The sequence below is a fragment of the Podarcis pityusensis genome (genome assembly GCF_964106645.2).
Source record: "Podarcis pityusensis genome assembly, chromosome: Z".
NCBI classification, from domain to species: domain Eukaryota; kingdom Metazoa; phylum Chordata; class Lepidosauria; order Squamata; family Lacertidae; genus Podarcis; species Podarcis pityusensis.
Genome location: NC_138044.1, coordinates 30438371 through 30459810, shown reverse-complemented (window position 1 = coordinate 30459810; position 21440 = coordinate 30438371). Strand labels below are relative to the sequence as shown.

At 43.1% G+C, this 21440-nt stretch overlaps 1 protein-coding gene across 9 annotated transcripts in view; it reads right to left on the bottom strand.

Annotated features, from left to right (window-relative positions):
* The window catches only part of DACH2 (dachshund family transcription factor 2), a 326286-nt gene that overhangs the window by 228665 nt on the left and 76181 nt on the right, over positions 1 to 21440 (bottom strand). Inside the window, exon 1 of one of the 9 annotated variants that reach the window (XM_080991270.1) lies at positions 18243 to 18352. The exons of the other annotated variants lie outside the window; for them this stretch is intronic. Within the exon in view, the coding sequence (XP_080847396.1) occupies positions 18243 to 18337 (95 nt within the window). The 5' untranslated portion in view covers positions 18338 to 18352. Of the gene's footprint in view, positions 1 to 18242; positions 18353 to 21440 lie in introns of those variants that run through there. 9 annotated transcript variants of the gene reach the window in all.

Genomic DNA, 21440 nt, shown 5'->3' with positions numbered 1-21440 from the left:
TTCAAAAACTTATCGAGAAATCCCCACTGAACTCAATGGTACTTTCCCTCTCTCTCTCTCTGTGTGTGTATGTGTGTGTGTACACACATACACATATATATATGGCAAACACTGCAATCATAGTAGGTTTAGATTCAATCCTCTGACGTCAAGTTCATTGGATGTCCTTAGGCTGCAGGAACAATGATGTGTAGGGGAGGAGAGGCCAACAGGGTCATCCCATCTCTCCCTCTCACTTGATGGTTATCACACTGGGAAGGACGTTTGTGAAGGAGGGGGCACTCAAAGCAGTGTCTCCGCTGAAGATTTACCAATCATGCAGATGACTATCCTTCAGATACCAAGGCTCCCTACGGTATTCTGGGACTACCTGCCACCTCATGCAACTGGTTTGGCACAATGTTTTGGCTTAGCACATGTAGAGCAGTCAGACTGTAATCAAAGTCATCTGCCCAACATTTGTCAGTCTGCAGGCAAGCGGGCAGGTATTGACATTAGATTAACGAGAGATAAAGGTGTGGTGCCTAAACTATTAAATAAAGCATTTCTAACACAAGCAGCACTACCACTTAGACAGCACAATTACTGTCTGACCGTTAAACCAAAATAATTCAGCGCCATCTTTTGATACACGACTACAGCAGTTGCAATACAGTTTAGTCTCATTACTCCTAAAGTAGGCTTTTGAATGTTCCCATTTTACAGATGGGTCATATCTCGTAATGCTGGCTCAAGCCTAAAATCTCCAGTCTTAACTCTATTGTGGATTGAATGCGAAATGTTTTAAATAATTTGGGCCCCCTATATTCCCAGCACGTAACCACCTTCAATAGATTTTGTAAGTGATTTCCAGGGGCTGGTTCAAATTAGCACTGGAAATTCCCTGCTTGTGGAAAAACAGGATGTCAGGGTTAAGAAATGCTGTTTGTCTACATGCAGGGAAGATAGGTGTGTGTTCCATAATACATAAGCAATACCCCCATGACACAACCTGAGGTGGTACAGTCCAGAAAAGGTTTAACCACTTGGTTCTGTTAAATGTATGAAGCTTCCATGAAAAATACAGGGGACCCTAAATACCCTAAGGAATATTCTTGGTTTTCTTATTGTTTCTTTTTTAAAAAAAGATTAATGAAGAAACTCGGGGGAGAAAAAAAAGGAGATGAAGGGGAAAACCCCATCAGCTCACATCCATATTAATTTAAATATGTATATTTTGATATAATTAAAACATATATTGATATAATTAAAACATATATTTTAATTGAAACATATATACTGATATCCAAATGTCCAGATAGGTATCCACCCGCAACTGATGTTTTTAAGAAATATGCTCAAATGCAACAAGGGCAGTTAGGGGCCACTGCAAAGTAGACGGTTGGTCTAAAGAACATTCTAAAGTGCAGATTCTGAATTATTTTTGTTGTTCTTTTTCATCATCTTATTATTTATCGCCACCATCATTGTTGCTGGTTGCATGCTTCCCAGAGAGGCATCCTAGTGGATGCTGTGAAAACAAGACATCTCCCTGGGCTCCCTTGGGAGGAAGGGGAGGGAAATAAATATAATTTATAATTATAAACAGTAATAATAATAACTATATTGACAATGAACCAGATGGACATTTGGACTGATCCAGCAGGACTCTGATGATGATGTTAATATAAGGATGTTGGACCTCTGCTCTACAAATCTGCTTCTTCCCTAGTTTGTGTTTGTGTCCTGCCTGCACACACACACTCTCCCTCTCTCTCTCTCTCTCTCTCTCTCACACACACACACAAACAGAGGAAGACACACACACAAACTTCCTCTGTGCAACTGTATACAAACCTCACGTGCACCAAGGTCAGAATTTTTTTCTTTTACTGTTCTTTGATTAATGCTGAGAGCTGCAACGTGTTTAGACAGGGTCACGACCCCAGGCATCCATTTAATCAAATTTCTCTGCTGTGTGTCCCTACGGAGCCATCGCAATGAGAAACTCTCTCAATGAAGGAAAGGGGGAAAGGGAGAGAGGTGGAAAGAGATGGAGGGAGAGGGGAGGGGGGAGGGGAAGCACACTTCACATCTCACATTGTTTACACACTGTTAAGTAATTATTTCACTCTCCAGACCCCCACTGGCCATCAGCGGAGAAGTCACCTCCTTGGAGATCCTAAAGAGCTTATTCAGCAAGATCTAATCCATTTGTTTCTCGCCTGCATCGGAAAGCTTACTGCTTAGCTTAAAGACTTCTTTGTGAATACTAAAGTACACGGGGTCCATGCTAATGATCTCACTAATTATTACAGTATTTCTCCTTCCTGGGAGATGCAGACAAGGCAAGAGCAAATGGAGGCTTAAGCAGCACAGCCCACCCTGCCCCAAATGCACACACCTGCTCACCCCACAGGAGAAGACCGGGCTGGAGCAGCGATGGGCAAATCAATCTCTATCCGGTCCATGTCACTTTCACGTGTCACCCCCCCCCCATAAGTCAGTTCCATCTTGTTCCTGCATTAAATCTGTGATTTTTTTAATGCCACTGTATATTTTTAAAACTTGCTTCCTAAATATGTATTTAAACATGGACTTTTAAACATACTTTTAAAATGCTCGTTTTAAACATATTTTTATAGGTTGGGTTGTTTTTTTCCCTGAACTGTGAACTGCATTGCACCATTCAGGATGTGTAAACGCTGGTGGATAACAAAGTTCTGATTGGTTAGGGCAGAGCTTTCCAAACTTTCCATATAGGTGGCGCACTTTTTAGACACACATCATTTTGCGACACAGTAATTCCGTTTTACTAGCAAACCGGAGGTTAGACTAACCCCCTTTCCATCCCCAGGAGGAGCATTCATGTGACACACATTCTTCACACTGCAGCCGACACAATGACTAACGTGTCACAACACAGTTTGGAAAGCTCTGGGTTAGGGCCTGGGCAAAGCACCGATACGCACTGGAACAGCCACGTCTGTAATTGTGTCCAACTAGGGCTAAGTGGGGGAGGCAAGGAGCTCAGTGAGCTATTTAACATAGGGCAGGCAGCCCAAGGAAGAGGTCTTGTAAGAGACTGAGAAAGCCACCTCTACCTTCTGAAGCATGTCCCTTTGACAGTCCATACATTGATCCGGGGTATCTGGTTCATGTCAGTCTCTATCTTGATTCACGAAAATCAAATTTATTGAGCATCCGTAGTCTGCTGCAGCCTCATTGCAATGTGTATCCAGTCAGGAAATCCCTGATTTAAATGCTGCCCCTTCCAGGAACTCACTCAATGGCCAGAAAGAAAGTCCTTCCTTTCTGCCTTCTTACTTGCAATATGGTTATAAATACTTCTGTCCTACCTTTAGGGTTGTTGTAAAGATCAGAAGATAATGTATGTGAAGCCCTTTAAGTCCTCTAAAGTGCAATATACATTTTAGCACATTAATAATCCTGCTTTTCTTTCATTATGGAGCTCTTAGGTGGCCTTCCAACCAGACAATGATCAGACTCAGACCTACTTCTATTTCTAACTTTCTTTAAATATGTGCCTTCAGAACATACTCAGAATGCTCCCCATCTCCCCACCACCACTGCTATGAGAAGACAGGTATAGAGGGAGAGTGGGCACATTTGAAAATAATTATAAGCCATGGTTTAGTGTAACATACAAAAGCAAGAATAAGTTTTATTGGGCTCACATGATTTTCCCTACATTAGCTTTTGCTTTAGTTAGCCACAATTTGTTGCCTAGTCCTTACCAATGAACTGTAATTAACCTCAACTGTGGTTTGCTGAAAACAATTCAACTCATCATTTCTAAAGCCAGCAGATTTTAAACTAAGCACAGATAATGTTAGCCACAGTTCCCAGTTAGGATTACTCTAGAAGCTGTAGTTCTTGAAAACTCTTCTCAGCCACATAAGAAGGAGAGAGGGAAAGAGGGGGTTAACTGTAGTGCCCAAACAGAGCCAGAAACAAAAAGCTCCACATTGCAAGGTTCCCACCTCTCCCCACCCACATGGGAGAAGACAAGGCAAGACACAGAGGAAACAGGTCAAAGATCTATTAGGACCCTATTAGGATATTGTAATCTGAATCTCCTTCAATAACTTCAAATCTTGCTCCTGTGTAACTGGGATTTGGCATGCATGAACATCACACTGAAAGCTGTTAAGTGGGAACACCATGAAAGCGGCTTCACTCACTGCTTGAGAAAGTGTCAGGGCTGGAGTCAGATGCACATCAGCACTCAAGTAATTAAGTCACTGATGCCAGTGAAGTTAACTCTTTATGCAAGTAAACCAAAATACAGCCTCTGCTTCAGCCTCAGAGTCTGAACTGCACTCTGCCACAGACTCTTCCTGCTCACTAAACCCTGTTGCCCCTCCAGCTTTCGACCAACCCCCCAGTCTTCACCGTCATCCCACCACCAATTCCCTGGTTCTGAACATTCTTCCCCAGGGGGTTCCCTTGGGGGTTGCCCAGCTGGGGCCTCCCACCACTCCTCTGCACCCAGCCAGTCCATGTTGGCATTTACAGTGAAATCAAACAGGAAGTCAATTGCATGCGCTGGCAACCTATACACAAACCAAGATGCAAATGGGAAAAAAGGAGGCTACCACCTTCCAGCGTGTCACTCTTGCTGCTGGCTAATATAGTTTAAGATAAGGGTTGTTTGCACCCAGCAATCTAACTCAAGTGTTTGGTTCCTGATTCTAGATACAGTGGACACTGGCGTAAGTAAAGCAGCAGTTCGCTGGTGAATTCTTCTCCATAAATGAAGTATACCAAACTGTAAAGAGATTTCCAAACTCTACTACATGGGACCTCATTTCTTGGGCCAGTTCCAGAGGGTAACATCAATGGGCATTTGACAGGGCAAGACCAGCAGAGGGCTCACTTCCCTAACAACACTACTGTTTCCACTTTGCATCCAAGAAGATTAGGTACAATTTAAGAGGTTGTACGTTTACATGCCCTGTCTCTTCCAGATTGGGGAGGATGACACAGAGGGTGGCATGCTCAAGAGCTCTCAAAATCCTGGAGACAGTACTCACCAGCTAAAACCACAAGAGGGAACTGTTTATCCTTCATACTAGAGACTCAAAGGTATATTCTGGAGTTTGGTTTATTGAGGGAGGGAAAGGGAATGCTTCCCGACTGCTCGGTAGTGGCACCATTTTGTTTAAAAACATATTGTGCCATCCATAATGTACTCCCCAACATGTGGAAACCTGTGGCACTCCAGGTGTTATTAGACTCCAACTCTCATCAGTCCTAGCCAGCAGGGTCAATGGTCAATTTACCAGCAGGCTAGTAACCACTATGGGCTTATTTACAAGTCTGCAGACAAGGCATAGGATGCTGCCTTATACTGAACTGAAACAGTAATCCACCTTGCTCAGCACTGTCCACAGAGACTGGCAGAATTGAACCTGGGACCTTCTGCATTCATTATGGCTCTCCCCCATACTTTATACCTGCTGCCCCAACCTGGTGCTCTCCAGGTGTTTTGATGGGAGTTATAGGCCTTAAATATATAGAGTACACAGGGTTGGAGACAGCTGCTTTATAATACTTTTTGTTTGCCCTCTGCAGTCACTCTTAACAGCAAAAAATTCTCCTTCTGCCCCAACTGCAGCTGCCCTTTTGCTGAATCTTTGCTGCTGCTTTTCTTTTCTGCTGCAAATACTCAATATTTGTCCGGTAGCTCTCAATAACACTCTGATCTTTTATGCAGCTCTTCTCCAGGGCAAAGAGCAGAAATGAGGCAGGCAGGTAATGAGGAATTACAGTTTGCCTTTATTTAATAGCTCCATCCGTCAGAGTAATAGAGATGGAGCAAATGGTAACCTTATTCACCCAACCCTTCCTAATTGCTAGCCTGAAAAGCAGCAAGAAATGTGTATGAGGGGGGGACGACACCACACTGGATCTAATTGCAGTTCAGAAATTAAAGGTGAACAACTTGAAAGCCAGGCGTAAGCATAATGCTCCTGTCTTCTAATTCAAATGCAAACAGACTGCAGAAGGTAAGACAATTAGAAACCAAAGAGAAGGCAGCAAAGCAAGAAGAAGCCAGGGTCTGGCAAAAACAAAGTCCCTCTTTCAACCCAACTTGAACCCTCACCTTTTCCTCCCTTGGGCTGTTGGGATAAATGCATTCAGGACGGCTTGCTCATCTGCAGAGGGCACCTCCAACAATGCAATTCAGTCCCCATGGCTATTATTGCACACAGCAAAGAGGTTTGATCCCTGCTGAAGGTGGCAGATTTCGGGTGCCATTATGCAACTAGGAACCACAGGCGCAGAAAAGGCCTGTCAGAATTATTGAGGGGTTGGAGTACCTTCCTTAGGAGGAAAGACTGACACATTAGGCTGGGGTTGGGTTCATCGAGATAAAAGTCAGGTAAGGTGGGGAAATAGGTCAGTAGTAGATGGAGAGCGTGCTTTGCATGCAACTGTTCCCAGGTTCAAGCCCTGACCTCTCTATGTAAACAGATTAGGTGGCAAGTGATGAGGAAGTCTGCCCAGGATCTTAGAGGGATGCTACCAGTCAAGAGTCAGCAAGCACGAGTTCGGCTGACTTGAGGTGGCAAGAATTTATTCATGCAGTGTGTAGTTGGACTGTGGAACTCACTCCCACAAGAGGCATTTATAGGCACCAACTTGGATGCCTTTAAAAGACGAATGGGCAAATTCATGGACAAGAGAGCGATATGTGGGTACTAGCCATGTTGCTATGTACTGCCTCCACAGTCGGAGACAGTAGTGCTTCTGAATACCAGTTGCTGGAAACCTCGTCAGGAGAGAATGCTCAGGTGCTTGTGTCCCGCTTATGGGCTTCTTGTGGGCATATGGTTGGCCACTGTGAGAACAGGATGCTGGACTAGATGGGCCTTTGGTCTGATCCAGTAGGCTCTTCTTATGTTCTTATGTACTCTGACTACCAGCATCTCTCCAGGGTTTTGGACAGATAGAGGTGTTTCGAATGTTCTGTGCTCTGACCCTTTTAAGTAGAGAAAGGTAAAGGTAAAGGGACCCCTGACCATTAGGTCCAGTCGTGGCCGACTCTGGGGTTGCGGCGCTCATCTCGCTTTACTGGCCGAGGGAGCCGGCGTACAGCTTCCAGGTCATGTGGCCAGCATGACTAAGCCGCTTCTGGCGAACCAGAGCAGCACACGGAAACGCCGTTTACCTTCCCGCTGGAGTGGTACCTATTTATCTATTTGCACTTTGACGTGCTTTCGAACTGCTAGGTTGGCAGGAGCAGGGACCGAGCAGCAAGAGCTCACCCCATCGTCGAGATTCGAACCGCTGACCTTCTAATTGACAAGTCCTAGGCTCAGTGGTTTAACCCACAGCGCCACCTGCGTCCCTTAAGTAGAGAAACCATGCATTAAACCTAGAAGATTTTTCAGGAGTGCATGTACACCCAGGTCTATATGTGTATGGAGTGGGGGGGGGTGAATGAGAAAGAGCACCGTCTTCTTCATCCACTGCCACAAGATGTGATGCTGGAGTTTGGCTGAGATAGCTCTGAAAGAAGATTAGAGATAGATTTGCAGAAAATGTATTTATCAGTTGTTATTAGCCATGACAGCTAAATGGAATCACCATATTCAGAGGTAGTCTAGCATGAAATACCAGTTGCTTAGGGAGCGGGGGGTGGGGGGTGGGCTGTTGCCTTCATTTCCAGTTAGTGGGCATCCCAGAAGCATCTGACTGGCTACTGTGAGAAACAGAATGATAGGTGATCTTGAACCAATGGACTCACTTAGCAAAACAGTTCTCAGGCTTTCATGAGACATGATCTACCCAAGGCATTTTAGTGCCTGATTGTCAGGACTGGGTAGCATCCTGGTGCCAGGAATCAGGGTGAGAGGTAAACCAGGAGACAGGACCTGAACACAAGCCAGGAAGCAGGACTAGAAGAGCAAGACTAGGAGCAACAGAACCTTAGCAGGCCTTGTTCAAGCAAAGCACCATGGAGGCAGGAAGCTTTCATATATTCCCTTCCTACCAACATGCAGCCTATTGGGTAGTCAATACATCTCCTGGTGTTTACAGAGAGGATGCAGTTTTGCATTTCACCTGATGGGGGCAGTAATCTGTTGCTCTTGACTCTTCAGCAAGAGGTCGCAGTCATGCACCTCATCACATGGGGCAGTGGTCAGTAGATCCTGACACTGAACTGGAAAATCGAGATGGCAACATCCTCCCACTAACATGAGGCACAGTGTATAACAGTGAGACACACACACCCCGAAATCAGTGAGAGTTGTACAAAAACACACTACCTTTCTTCCACCAAGTAAATCAAGGCAACATGCATCCAGATGGTCTCCCATCCAGGAACTGACTAGACCTAGACCTGCTTAGCTTCAAGAGGGATGCTACATCATATACCTCCAAACAAAGCTACAGGGGTAAGAAAAGGATTTGTTCACAACATACAAGTAACCTTTAAAAGGGCTGTTTGTTGCAAGGAAAAGCACAAAGGAGCATCTCTGAACTTCAGGTTCATGCAACTGCACAATTATGATTTCTACAACAATGAATGAAGCTTTGGGGACATCTGACTCAGACACATGCTCTTCCTGCATGTGGGTGTGTTGGGAGGGGGGTTATCTTTCCTGCTAAGTGGCCCTTTCAAATGTTACCCTTGCAAAAATGACTCTCAATAAGTGTTATTACGGCACATTTTACAGATATAGGAAAGCAATAATGGCATTCTTTTAAGCCTCGCTGCAAACACAAAGGACCCATTTTATCCAAGGAGTGACACACATCTGAACGGCAGGCTTTCCACCTGCCACCTGCTAAATCTTTTGCAACTTAAAAGTTCTTATCATAAGCTGAGAATCCAGTTTTCATTTTAAATACAGTCATACCTTGGATCCTGAACTCGGATGTTTTGGCTCCCGAATGCCACAAACCCAGAAGTGATTGTTCCGGTTTGCGAACATTCTTTTGGAACCCGAACATCCAACGTGGCTTCCATGGCTTCTGATTGGCTGCAGGAGCTTCCTGCAGCCAATCAGAAACCACATGGTTTTTGAACGTTTTGGAAGTTGAACGGACTTTCGGAACAGAATCCGTTTGACTTCCGAGGTACGACTGTATATGCAAGTTCCTGAGCATCATGGTTAAAAAGATACACTTGACAATAGATATTAACAAACAAGGATCTGGACACCATATTTTTTATTGATGTAGCCTAGACATGCATCAGTCCGTTTAGCTGCTGCCTCACACCACAGTCTCATGTTTAGCTGGCAATATTATGAAAATCAATAGATCCATTTTGCAAATTGTTGTCAAACCAGGGGTTTCCTATCCTGTAGCTGTATACCCGGTTCTTCCAACTTAAATGCAGCAATTTACATTTCTATCTATTACAAATCATTTTTATCACTTGGACTCAGTTCCCCATCCTGTCAAGATCACCTAGAATCCTGTTTCTGACTTCTTAAGATGCTAGTTATAACCATCACCCCAGTTTTGTGTCACCTGAAAATCTGATAAGCATCATTTCCACTGCTTTGTTCAAGTCATTCTTAAACCTGTTAAACAGCACTGGGCCTGGGACAGAACCCTGCACTTGTTGACAAGGAGCAACTTCTGTGGATACAGTCCAAGATCCAGCTACAAATCCACCTAAAAGTGTAATAATCTAACCCACAGTTTAACAGCAAGAATATAATGGTGGGTCTTGTTGAAAGACTTAGTCAAATCAAGATATACTACATCCACTGATTTTCCCTGATCTACAGAAGAATAAAAGTTGTCTGATATGGAGCCACACCCATAGTCCATCTAGTCCAGGGGTGGCCAACTCCCAAGAGGCTGTGACCTACTCACAGTTAAAAACTGGAGGTGATCTACCCCCTTTTGGGGGGTTCAGGTCAAAGTTGTAGGGCTTTTTTAGGGGAGAAGAAAGCCACGTTTCTTTGGGGTGCAGGGCAAAAGGTTGAGCTTTTTTAGGGGAGCCAAAGTTGTTGAGCTTCTTCGGGGAGAGATCTACCAGTGATCTACCACAAACATCCAGTGATCTACCAGTAGATCACGATTTACCTGTTGGATGTGCCTAATCTAGTCCATCTCAGTACTGTACACTAGGATGGACATCAGCTCTCCAGAAGAGGTGTACTTGTCTAGGGTCACTGAGAGATTGAAGACCCATGACTATTTCTGCAGCAGGGTCCCAGCCTCCAGCGTCTTACAGCCACCCTATCAGCATGAAAGGGGAGCCTTCCAGCCACCAAGAAAAAGCCACCACACTCTTTGTGCTGATTCAAGCCAACTAGAGTGTGTGCACAGAAAATAGTAAATCTAGCTGAAAATCTTGTTGGAGTGTGTTGATATTTGCAATTCACCCCCAATTATTATTGTTGTATAATTATAATTGTATGATCTTAGAAGGGGTGTGGCTATGAGTGGGTGTAACTCTGACTGTCAAATGTGAACTGGAATTAGTTCCCTTTTTGACATGCATGCTGAACTTCAACTAGCACTATTTCCTTTGTAAAATGAACTTTCCAAACTCTGGATATTTCACATGTTCCAAAAACACCATCTGTAGATACACATGCTTCGTAAAACTCATCAAATACACCAGGTTTCTGCTGTGCTATGCAATAAAGAAAGGGCACTCTGCAGTTGAATAAGAACTTTTACTATTAACATAAAAGAAAGCTATAGGTCTCCTTGTCTCACCCCCCTCCTGCTGAAAAGAAAGGGATCTTCCATCAGCCAATTGTCATGTATCATATATTTCATCTCTCTGAGGGCCAGGGGCTCAGGTTCTTTTCTCCAGAATAAAATACACCAAGGGGGAAATTTGTGTTGCACTCCACACCATTTACAAACTGCTTCCAAATAAATTAAAGCACTTTCTGCTATTCATTAATCCCTGGATGCTGCCATTTTTGCATTTGTGCTCAGTATCAGAAAATCCTCAACTCCTGGTTCCAGGAGTTGCACCTCTATCTCCTCTTCTTCCCTCCCCAAGTACACAGATGGTGACCTTTCTTAAGCGCACCCCAGAGATATCGCATAATGTAAGTCAGAAAAAGGAGAGTGAACAGGGCAGATGCCACCAGAAAGAAAATTCGGTCCAGCAAATGCAGCCAAAAGGATGAGAAAACTAAAGGGGGGGGTGAGAGTTTAGTTGGCTATTTGTCAAATCCAGACATTAGGCTGGATCATCTCTATTCTGAAGATCTATTGTGTTTTGCATAAAGTAGGAACTTCTACAGTCCGTACCATCTTCCAAGTTTAAGATTCTGGTTTCAATCCCATAGTCGCTGAGAGGCTGTTCCAGAGACCATGGGATTTTGAAAATCTCCTTCCCAGAGGGGAGAGAAGGGGATCTGCCTTGGCGATTCTCCTTCTCAGCTGCAATGGAAAGGGCTGCCACCAATGCCCCTCTGTTGTCACTGCAGAGATAAGGGGGGGGGTGTTCCAGACGTTTATTGGAATGGATCCTTTTGGAGTCTGGATCTCTCCCATTCCTCCAAGATGGGTATGGGGGAATACACTAGCTCAGATTGGTTTAGCAATTAATCCCGCTTCCTGAGGAAGTCTGGGAGTTAAAGCTCTGTGAGAGGAAATTAACACCCTTAAAAACTGCAGCTCCATGATTCTTTGGGGGAAGCCACAACTGTTTAAAGAGGTATAATAGTGCTTTTAATGTATAGTGCAGCTGTAGCCTGGCTTCAACACTAGAGGTGCAACAACATCCTTCCCTGCATCTGCAGGAGAATGCTAGTTTAAGGGGTTGATGACAGCTCTAATCTCCCATAGAGGACAATGGCTGGGAGCTCACGAGAAATAGTATGGGGGGGGGGAGCTGCTGTTGCCCCCACCCACAGTATCTACCAACTGATTGCCTCACTCTGTCTAATGGTAGGGCTGGCCCCAAGGGCAGGTATGAGTTATGCTTACTTGTCACCAATAGCATGTCTTGATCCAGCCAGAACAAAGGTGGACAGTGCTACTCAATGAAATCAATAGGACCTTTGGCACAGACTTCAAGGTGAGCAAGAGGAGACCCTCTGTCAACAAGAATTTCACTTACGTTTCCTCTCTGAGTAAGCAATAATAATAATAATAATAATAATAATAATAAAATCCAGCTTGCTCGCACCAAGTTCTCTCTGTAAGAAACTATCCCCTGTAAGCATTTAGCAGACGGGAAACGGGACTCCATTTGTGTAGTGGCATCAATGCAAATCTAATTCCCGACATTAAACTGGAGAGGCAGAAGCACATTTACAAGGGCTTTGTGGCTGTATCTCTTCCTTCAGTTAGCAAAGTTAAAAATCATTTACTTTTGAGTACTTGCTGTAAAATGCTAATTGCCCTAGAGTCCTTGTGGGCTCCATCACTGCATCTGCAATGGCTTCCCCATACTCATCAATGGAGGAGGTGACTATGTGGACACAACGAGCTGTTTCCTTTGCTGAACTGAACATAAGGGCTAGCTCGGTGCTCTTTTTTCAACCATTCTCCACCTCTTATTGAGAAAAGAAATTGAATTTAAAAACTGGAGTGAAATTCTCATGGGTGGGGGAGAGTGGGGTTTTTATGTGTTTGCTTTAACTTCTGGGATGGTCAAGAGGTGTTTTTGAGTGTCCTTTCTTCCCTTCAACAATTCATCCCCAGTCCGCAGCCATCCCAGGTGCCTTCAGTAATAGCCCTTGGCTCTCACTCCTCTTTTTTCAGATCAAAAAGTGTGGGCTTCTGGGTAAGCTGAAGGTTACTGGAGAAATGTTTACTGTAAAGGAAAATACATACATCACCTTTGCCTACCTTGTGACAGTAAGATGAACTCAAAATCCCACAATGCCTTAAATTTAAAAGAAGTCCTCAAATGCCCTAAGGATGATTCAGGAAACAATGGGAACTGCTTTCAGAGGGGAATAAAACTATAGAAAACTGGGAAGACTGATTTGGGCAAAGCACAGAACTAGAGATGGGAAGGCCTGGAAAAAAAACCGGAAAAATTGGGGGGGGGGGACCAGGTTTTTTTCTGTTTCCCCCCAAAGCCACCCCCTCCCCCGAAAAATGGCTGGGGGGGGGACAGAAAAAACCTGTCCCGTCCCCCCATTTTTCCCCAGGCCTTCCAGCACCCACACTTCGGAGCTCCCTGCCGACTGACACCAGGCAGGTGCTCTCACTGTACTCTTTCTGGCAACTGCTCAAAACCTTTTCATTAGGGCCAGCCCATCTGAACATGTAGAAGCTGCATGTGATTTACAGTGGTACCTCAGGTTACAGATGCTTCAGGTTACAGACTCCACTAACCCAGAAATAGTGCCTCGGGTTAAGAACTTTGCTTCAGGATGAGAACAGAAATCGCACGGCAGCGGTAGGCCCCATTAGCTAAAGTGGTGCCTCAGGTTAAGAACAGTTTCAGGTTAAGAACGGACCTCCAGAACGAATTAAGTTCTTAACCCGAGGTACCACTGTACTTCCTTTTAACCACTGCTGACTTTAATCATCTTTTGAATACTCTTAAGTACCTGCTTTTAACTGTGTTTTATCAATCATTTTAATGTTGTGTTGTATATTTTTGTAAACTGTTTAGAAGCTCTCTTACCATCATGTGGTTTATAATATATAATAACAAATTCAATTTAAAAAGCACACACACTCCTTTTCCTTTCAAACAGAGTTTGAGCCTTAGCACAACATACTATTTAGTAACTGTATGTTGGTTCCTTCTGGGCCTGGCATGCAAAGTAGAGATGGGAAGGCCTGGGGGGGGGAAACGGGAAAATTGGGGGGGGGACCAGTTTTCCCCAAAAAACTGCTTTTGAGAAGTCCATGAGAAAAATGACGAAGAGGAAGAGGAAGAAGAAATGGAAAATGATAGCAGTAGTTCAGAAAATGAGATAGAATAAACTGCATGTATATGTTGTGTCTTCTGTTGTTGTTTTTAAAGCACTTTTCAAAGGGTAGACCTTCTATGGAGCTTAAATATTGAGGAGGACCTTAACTTTATTTGCTGTTGGTGGTAAGGGGCAAATCTGATTATTCTTTATGTTGATGGTTTCTTGCTTTTTTTGTTTTTGAGGGAAAGGGGGGTGATTACCTGTTTTATTGCAAGCACAATACTTTTATATACACTGCGTTTCATATGATTTGTAAAGCTACTCCACACTGAACTTTTTTTCAATTTTTTTCAATTTCCCATTTTTTCCAAAATTTCTATTTTTTCCGGGGGGAAACGTTTTCCCCCCATGGCTTCAAAATTTTCGGAAATTTTACATCTCTACACAGAACAAGGACTTTCTGCAATGCACCCCACATGGAGTGCTGCATCAACTGTGAGGTGGTGCAATTTTGAACATGTGTTAAACTTATTCTCAAGGCCTGATCAGTTCTAAGCTGTGTCTCTTCACTTCTATCCTGTATATATGGCATGCCAACTTCCATCAGCCCTCAACAAGCATTGTCAGTCATCAGAGATAGTTGTCCAACCACATCTGGAGTGTCGTTCACTGCATGGTAGTTCCTTGGAGATTGTTGGAAGAAAACACTAGTTGCTCAACGAATCAAGTGTTAATCCTGACATTGGCACAGAGGAGGAGGAATGAAAATGGGATGAACATCTCTGGTTCCATTCTATGGGTTCATTCACTACTACATGCTAACATTCTGGCTGAACATGGTCAATTTCTAGAATTAATTCTAGAAATCGTGCATGTATAGTCTACCACAACTTGCATTTCCTTTCATTTACTCTGCCCTCTGCTCCTCTCTTAGAAATGCTCATGGCTGATGAAACATAGCACATATAGGTAGAGGCGCATCCAGTTGCCTTGTTCAGCTACCCTGGTGTGCAAGCATTTCTGTGCATTGGGCTGGGGGAGGATAATGGGTTGAACAAATTAGCTGTAGCAAACTGCACAGAATAATGACAGGTCCCTAAAGTACTGCTATCACTCCATAGAAAAGACCAGGCAACTTGGAACTCCAAGATCAAGATTCAAAACCAGATGGGAGGATTTCAAAAGAATCCCTAGAATGAATGAGTGGGAAGAAGGGTTTTTATTTCACATGCTCAGAAACCATGCCCTCTTCTTTGGAAGCCCTTCTACTAATCATAAGCGTGTCGAGGGGGCTGATTATGATTATGCAACACTGAATAAGAAGCACTCCATATATGCTCTAAGAACTCACTATTTTATATATTTTACTGGTGAATGGTATCAATAAAAAGGAGTTATGGCTAAGCCACACTCAGTCTTGTATGCAGATTAAGTCCAGCTAATAAAAAGAAGGGAAATCAAGGGATAGAATATAATGGAATAGGAATTCTCAGAGCAAAATCTATACATACACATGTTTGGAAGAAAAGCAATTGGGAAAGGCCTCAGACATTTATTAGTTGGAGGGGGCCTCAAAATGTTCACATTCTTTGTTCCTATTTCTTGCCTAAAAGCTGCTGAAAGTGCAACCACCCAAGGCTTCAGAAGCAAGGAATGTTTGTGCTAAGTTGGAATGACTTCATATAAGATAACGCTGCTAAAATAAAAATTCAAACCATGTCACCAAAATGTAGTTGACAACATGTATATTATGCAATTATGACTGTCATTTTATTACTGTTATTAATTTATTAGTATAATTGCAATTTTTTTTCAATGTCATAATGTGATAATAAAGGACTTGTCATTACTGAGTTAACCTCAGAACATCTCTGACCTCAGGGGAGGGTGCTCTCCGCTTTCAGTCCAAAATGAGCTGTCAGTTACCACAACGACATTTTGATGACTACATTATCTTGTAATTAAGTGTCTCAACAAATTTCTCCTTTTGATTGACAGGTAGTTAAGACTATCTTTGACCACAGGGCAGTTCCTTTATATTTCAAGAATATTTTTCCCCTTAGCACTGAAAGAGAAAGATGAACATTTAAAAATTAAAATGTTGGAATATATATAAAACACTTAAGTTTTTATGTGTAAAACAATGGAATCTCTGACCAATGCTAATTTCCCCACTAGTCTCACACTATTGTGTCAATGTGACAACTCTGACAGATTCGGAAAGTCCTGAAGTTCTTTGCCAAAGTTCAAAAAGTGCACTGTTTTCTTTCCCATTGTTTTCTTTCCCGTTGTTTTCTAAATAAGTATGTACAGAGCCACACAGAATCACGTGCACTGACAGCATAGTTCTTGCAAAGGGAATTAATAAAGTGCTGCATGACTGAGGACCAGAGAAGCTGAATGGTGGGTTATCTGGAACAGATCAAAGGAACTCTGCAAACTGCAGCTTTCAACTTAGAATCAGAAGTCCAATGATGTGTAGTCACTATAGATGGGGCAGTCTGTTTCAGACTGCATGTCAACAATGAGCAAAAGCAAAGGGCTGGACCACTCCTTCCTTCCTTCCTTCCTTCTCTCTCTCTCTCTCTCTCTCTCTCTCTCTCTCTCTCTCGTTTTGCTGCTCTTCTATCTCTCCCGCTCCTGTTCCACCTAGCAGACTCCCTGCAGAAAGAAGGGCAAAACTTGCGAGAAGTCTAACTACTCACTTGCAGAGGGCTTTTTGAAATTAGGCAGTGGACAGTAGGTTGTCCACCCCTGCCTCAGAATATACAGAGGGAAGGAACAGCTGCCCACAGCAGGATACCACCCAGAGATGAAAGCACTGCGTCTTGACTGAGGTTGGTCTTCATAAGTTTGCTTATGGTCCAGTATTGTTACGCAGGTGAAACTGAGCATTTGCTCTCCATGGGGCTGAATTAAAAATGCATTGGATGGTTGAGGTGCACTAGGCCGTATTCTAGTAAGCTGTTAAATAAATGGGTCAACAATGCAATATTCATGAAGGTTAGGGATTAATTTTTAAAATATTTTTTAAAATTTATACGTAAATATGCCTTTCATATTACCAGTGCTAAACAGGCAGGGGAAAAAAACATTAAGCAAATGGCAGATTTCAATGTGGAATTCTAAAATTCAATCTACATCTGCAGAATCATAAAACAACAAGTTCCCTGAAAATATGGACTTATTCATTTCTCCTTCCCATCACCAGCAGCTGATGGGGGTCAGGTGGTACACAACCCTGGACTATTGAGCTGCCACTTCTAGGTTCCACAGCTAATTAACTTTTGAGTGGTTCTGATTACTTTTGAGTAGTTCTGCACCCCACCACACAACCAGCAGAGAGGGGATTTCCTGATCTGCAGAGCAATGCTATACATGTATACTCAGAAGTAAGTCCCATTGACTCTATCTGATCAACAGAACAGCGCCTTCCACATCATTAGGGATTTGAAGCTGGTGAACACAGCCTCCTGTTCTGAACTGGGCATGTCCCCTTGACCCCAGAATTGTCCTGCCAAAGCTTGCACTCAGAAATGTATATCAAGTCAGACCATTGACATCTCTAGTTTAATGTTGTTTACCTAGCCTCTTCCAAATTGGGGCTTCCCAGATGTTGTTTGACTCCCAACTCCCATCAGCCCCAGTCAGCATGGCCAATTTTCAGGAACAATGGGAGTTGCAGCCTAGTGACATTTGGAGGGCTCTAGGTTGGGGAAAGCTGATCTACAGTGACTGGCATTGGTTTTCTATAGTTTCAGATGGGGTCTCTCTCAGCCCTACCAGGAAATGCCAGAGGTTGCACTTGGGACCTTCTGCACGCAAAGCGGAAGTTCAGCGTCCCTCCCATGTGGCATACTTGGCCTTCACAATAACATCCTAGGGTGGGTTATAACAAAGTAAAAATACAATATTCAAATCAGCTAAAACAATTTGTAATTAAAAGAATGGGGCAAAAAGCTATGACATACTGAATGCAAAACAATTATGTTTTTTGTTTAATTTACTTCACCCTATTTTAGGTCTTTGGTTGTAATAAATATTGGTTTGCTCTCTATTCTGTCTTTCCTACCTTTACTACACATACACACCATACACACCATACACACCACACACACACACACACACACACACACACTTGCAAATCTACCATCTGCAATGCATGGATAAGTCTCACTGAATTCTGTGGAACTTGTGCATGATTTGCTATGCTCAGGGTTGCAATCTCAGTGTCTATGCATTTCCACCCTTCAGAAGCGTGTGGCAATTCATCAGCGATTTAACCTATAGACATTTGAAGGTTGAAGAGCACCTCAGAGGGGTCGTTGACCTTCAGCAACTGCAAGATTCGTAGCTTCAGCTACAGTCAATATATATTTATCTTTCTGTTGGGACTATTACAACTGTTCAAGTAATGCTGACCTTGAAACTTCCTGTGCTGGATGCAGTAGAATAACGATCCCTGAAGGAAAAGTATAAAAATATCGCAATAGGATGTCTAAATCTAAAATGCACATAACAATCAAGAGCACAAGGATTCCAAATATACACCACCTGGAAAACAAAACAAAAGAAGAAGGAGGCTGATTTTTGGCACAGTCTTATAACTGCCATTTGCATCACACATGTCAGGCTCAAAAACTGCATATCCAGATGTATTTCTGATCAAGACTTGTATAGCTTAAGAGTCCACATCTCTCAGCATGAATCTGAGCCCGTTCAGATGTCATACAGTAGGGAATGTGCTTGTACCACTGCATAAAAGGCAAGAGCAACCTCATTACCTGGTCTGGATGTACATAGTACAGTTATACTGGTGAAGCTAAGCAGGTTCGGGTCTGGTCGGTAACTGATGGGAGACCACCTGAGCCCTCCACTTCCCATGGATACCACCTTGAGCCCTGCATTAAGTGAAATGTTCCACATATGTATAATAAGATAAATTTAAAGCACCTAATATTTTTATTTACTAAAGGGATTGCTGTCCCCAACCTCAGACAAATGCACAGCCCGGCTTAATAAAATAAAAGCAAATTAGAAATGCACTTCAGTTTGTCAATGGCTGTTATAAATTATAATGGCTTTCAAGCTGTTTTAGTGCTAGTTTTGACCTTTAAGGCTCCCTTGTCCTGAAGGCTGGGTAATAATAATAAAAACAATAACAATACTACCGTTGTATAATTTTAAAGAAATATAATCAGCCATTTATGATTTGGGATCAAGGAACCTGGAAAAACACCTATTTCCACAAGGGTCTACCTGTCCACCAGGTATTGGGAATATTGTTCAACCTAAAGGCCATATTCAGGGACGCGGGTGGTGCTGTGGCCTAAACCACAGAGCCTAGGACTTGCTGATCGGAAGGTCAGCAGTTCAAATCCCCGTGACGGGCTGAGCGCCCGTTGTTCAGTCTCAGTCCCTGCCCACCTAGCAATTCGAAAGCACGTCAAGTGCAAGTAGATAAATAGGTATCGCTCCGGTGGGAAGATAAACGGCATTTCCGTGCACTGCTCTGGTTCGCCAGAAGCGGCTTAGTCATGCTGGCCACATGACCCGGAAGCTGTCTGCGGACAAACACCGGCTCCCTCGGCCTATAGAGCGAGATGAGTGCGCAACCCCAGAGTTGTCCACGACTGGACCTAACAGTCAGGAGTACCTTTACCTTTACTTTAAAGGCCACATTCACTTCCAGAACAACTCTCATGAGGCCCCATGCCAGTGGAAGGTGGAGCAAGAGGCAAAAGGGGCATAGCAACTTTTGTTAGAAACTTCTGCTTCTAACTTGCAAGGCTAAGCATATTTTGGAAATAAGTTTAATGGCTGGTTTCTTTTAGAACATAGGATCAGTTCCAAACTGGAACTGTTTATAGAGAGAGACCTGAAGGGCCACACTTGGCTCTGAGGTTCCCTGTCCCTGCTGTAGACTAAGGTCTTCAGCAGGGCTCCTTCTACAAGACATTAAACCTTCATAGTGGTGGCACCCAGATGGGAAAAAAGCCTTCCCTAGCAAAGTTCACCTGGAGCCAACTCTGCTGTCAACTAATAATAATAATAATAATACTTTATTGTGGTCCAAAGACCCACAAAACAATTTCAAAAAAAGATACAGTTAAAACAGCCATACAGACAGATGGAAGAAACCAAGGAAGTCATTTTGTTTTATCTAGGGCATAATTATCTTTGTTTCTTATAACCTCTAAAAGAAACTTTGCCACGGCCAGTGTAATATCATTTGACCTTTCTTCCAAAAGATATTTAATACGGGGGGCTTCGGATTTTCAACTTTCTTTGGGAGAAAGCAATAAAAGTGGTATAATACTGTTTTAAATGTATAGTGCAGATGGGACCTATGCTTCCTGAAACTCATACGCCTGCCCACACCCCCTGTCTGTCATTCCACTTCTGGACCCAGAGCATCTTCTCTGTGGGTTAGAGCATGGGGCTGTTAACGCCAAGGCCGCAGGTTCGATCCAGCTTATTGGCCAGCTGCATTGCAGGGGGTTGGACTAAATGACCCTCAGGATCCCTACCAACTATTCTATTCTATTCTATTCTATTCTATTCTATTCTATTCTATTCTATTCTATTCTATTCTATTCTACAGAAGCTGAAGTGGACCGCACATCACTGACTAAAAGCTAGTATTCTTCAAGGAAGGTAGGTAGGGCTTGTAGCCAATGCCTACTAAGAGTAGAGACACTGAAATTTATGACCATGAAATTTATAACTATTACTGATGGATCCACTGTGAGTAAAAACTTCATTGGCTACAACCCTGGATGACTTCTTATGTTGTGCACCAGCCAGCCCCCAAGACTCAGCCCCCGCCACCACACTTAATGTTTAAGAATTCAAATCTAGGAGTCTTATTAAAGAGCAATAACCTCCTCCTTTTTTATTCTTTTGTAAACTAATCAGAAACTAACGACTTGCACTAATTAAAAAGCTATAATTAGGAGAGACCTCATAAAACATTGAAACGATTTCGGGCTGAGAATCTTCAAGTGATAAGCTTGTTCCTCATATCAGTATCCATGCCTCACGGGCGGGGGGAGGCCACAAGGATAAACCCTGATAAGGGAGCACTGTTTCTTAAAAGTTAGAATGCTTCCATGGACTGATTTCACAGTGGTGGTAGTGATGGGGGTGACTTAGTATAATTACTTCATTCAGAATGACAATGCTGTGTCATTTTTACAGAATGGGATACTAACCAAATAACTAGTATTTTTCTGGTCTGATCACCAAAACTGCCAAAATATTAGGATCTGAGAAGTCAGTTTATAACTCCTGGTTCTGTCCCAGCTCCATCCTCTCACTTGCCACATTTCATCTTGGCTCCTGGCCCCACCAGTTTCTCTACTCAAAGCACCTATTTGAAACAGGTGGGAAATTATGCAGGGATGAGGGGAAAGGTGAGTTTCCCCACTATTAGATCCTTCCAGTGACAATTTTCCATTCCTAAAAAGCATTATTTCCCAAAGTGAATTGGTAACAGAACAAAAATGGACACAATACTGGCCATATTGAACCTTTTCTGTGGAGGAGAGATATTCCTTCATTAGTCCTCTAGGTCATTCTGACCAACTTCCATCCCTCCTGAATTCTATCCTAATCTTC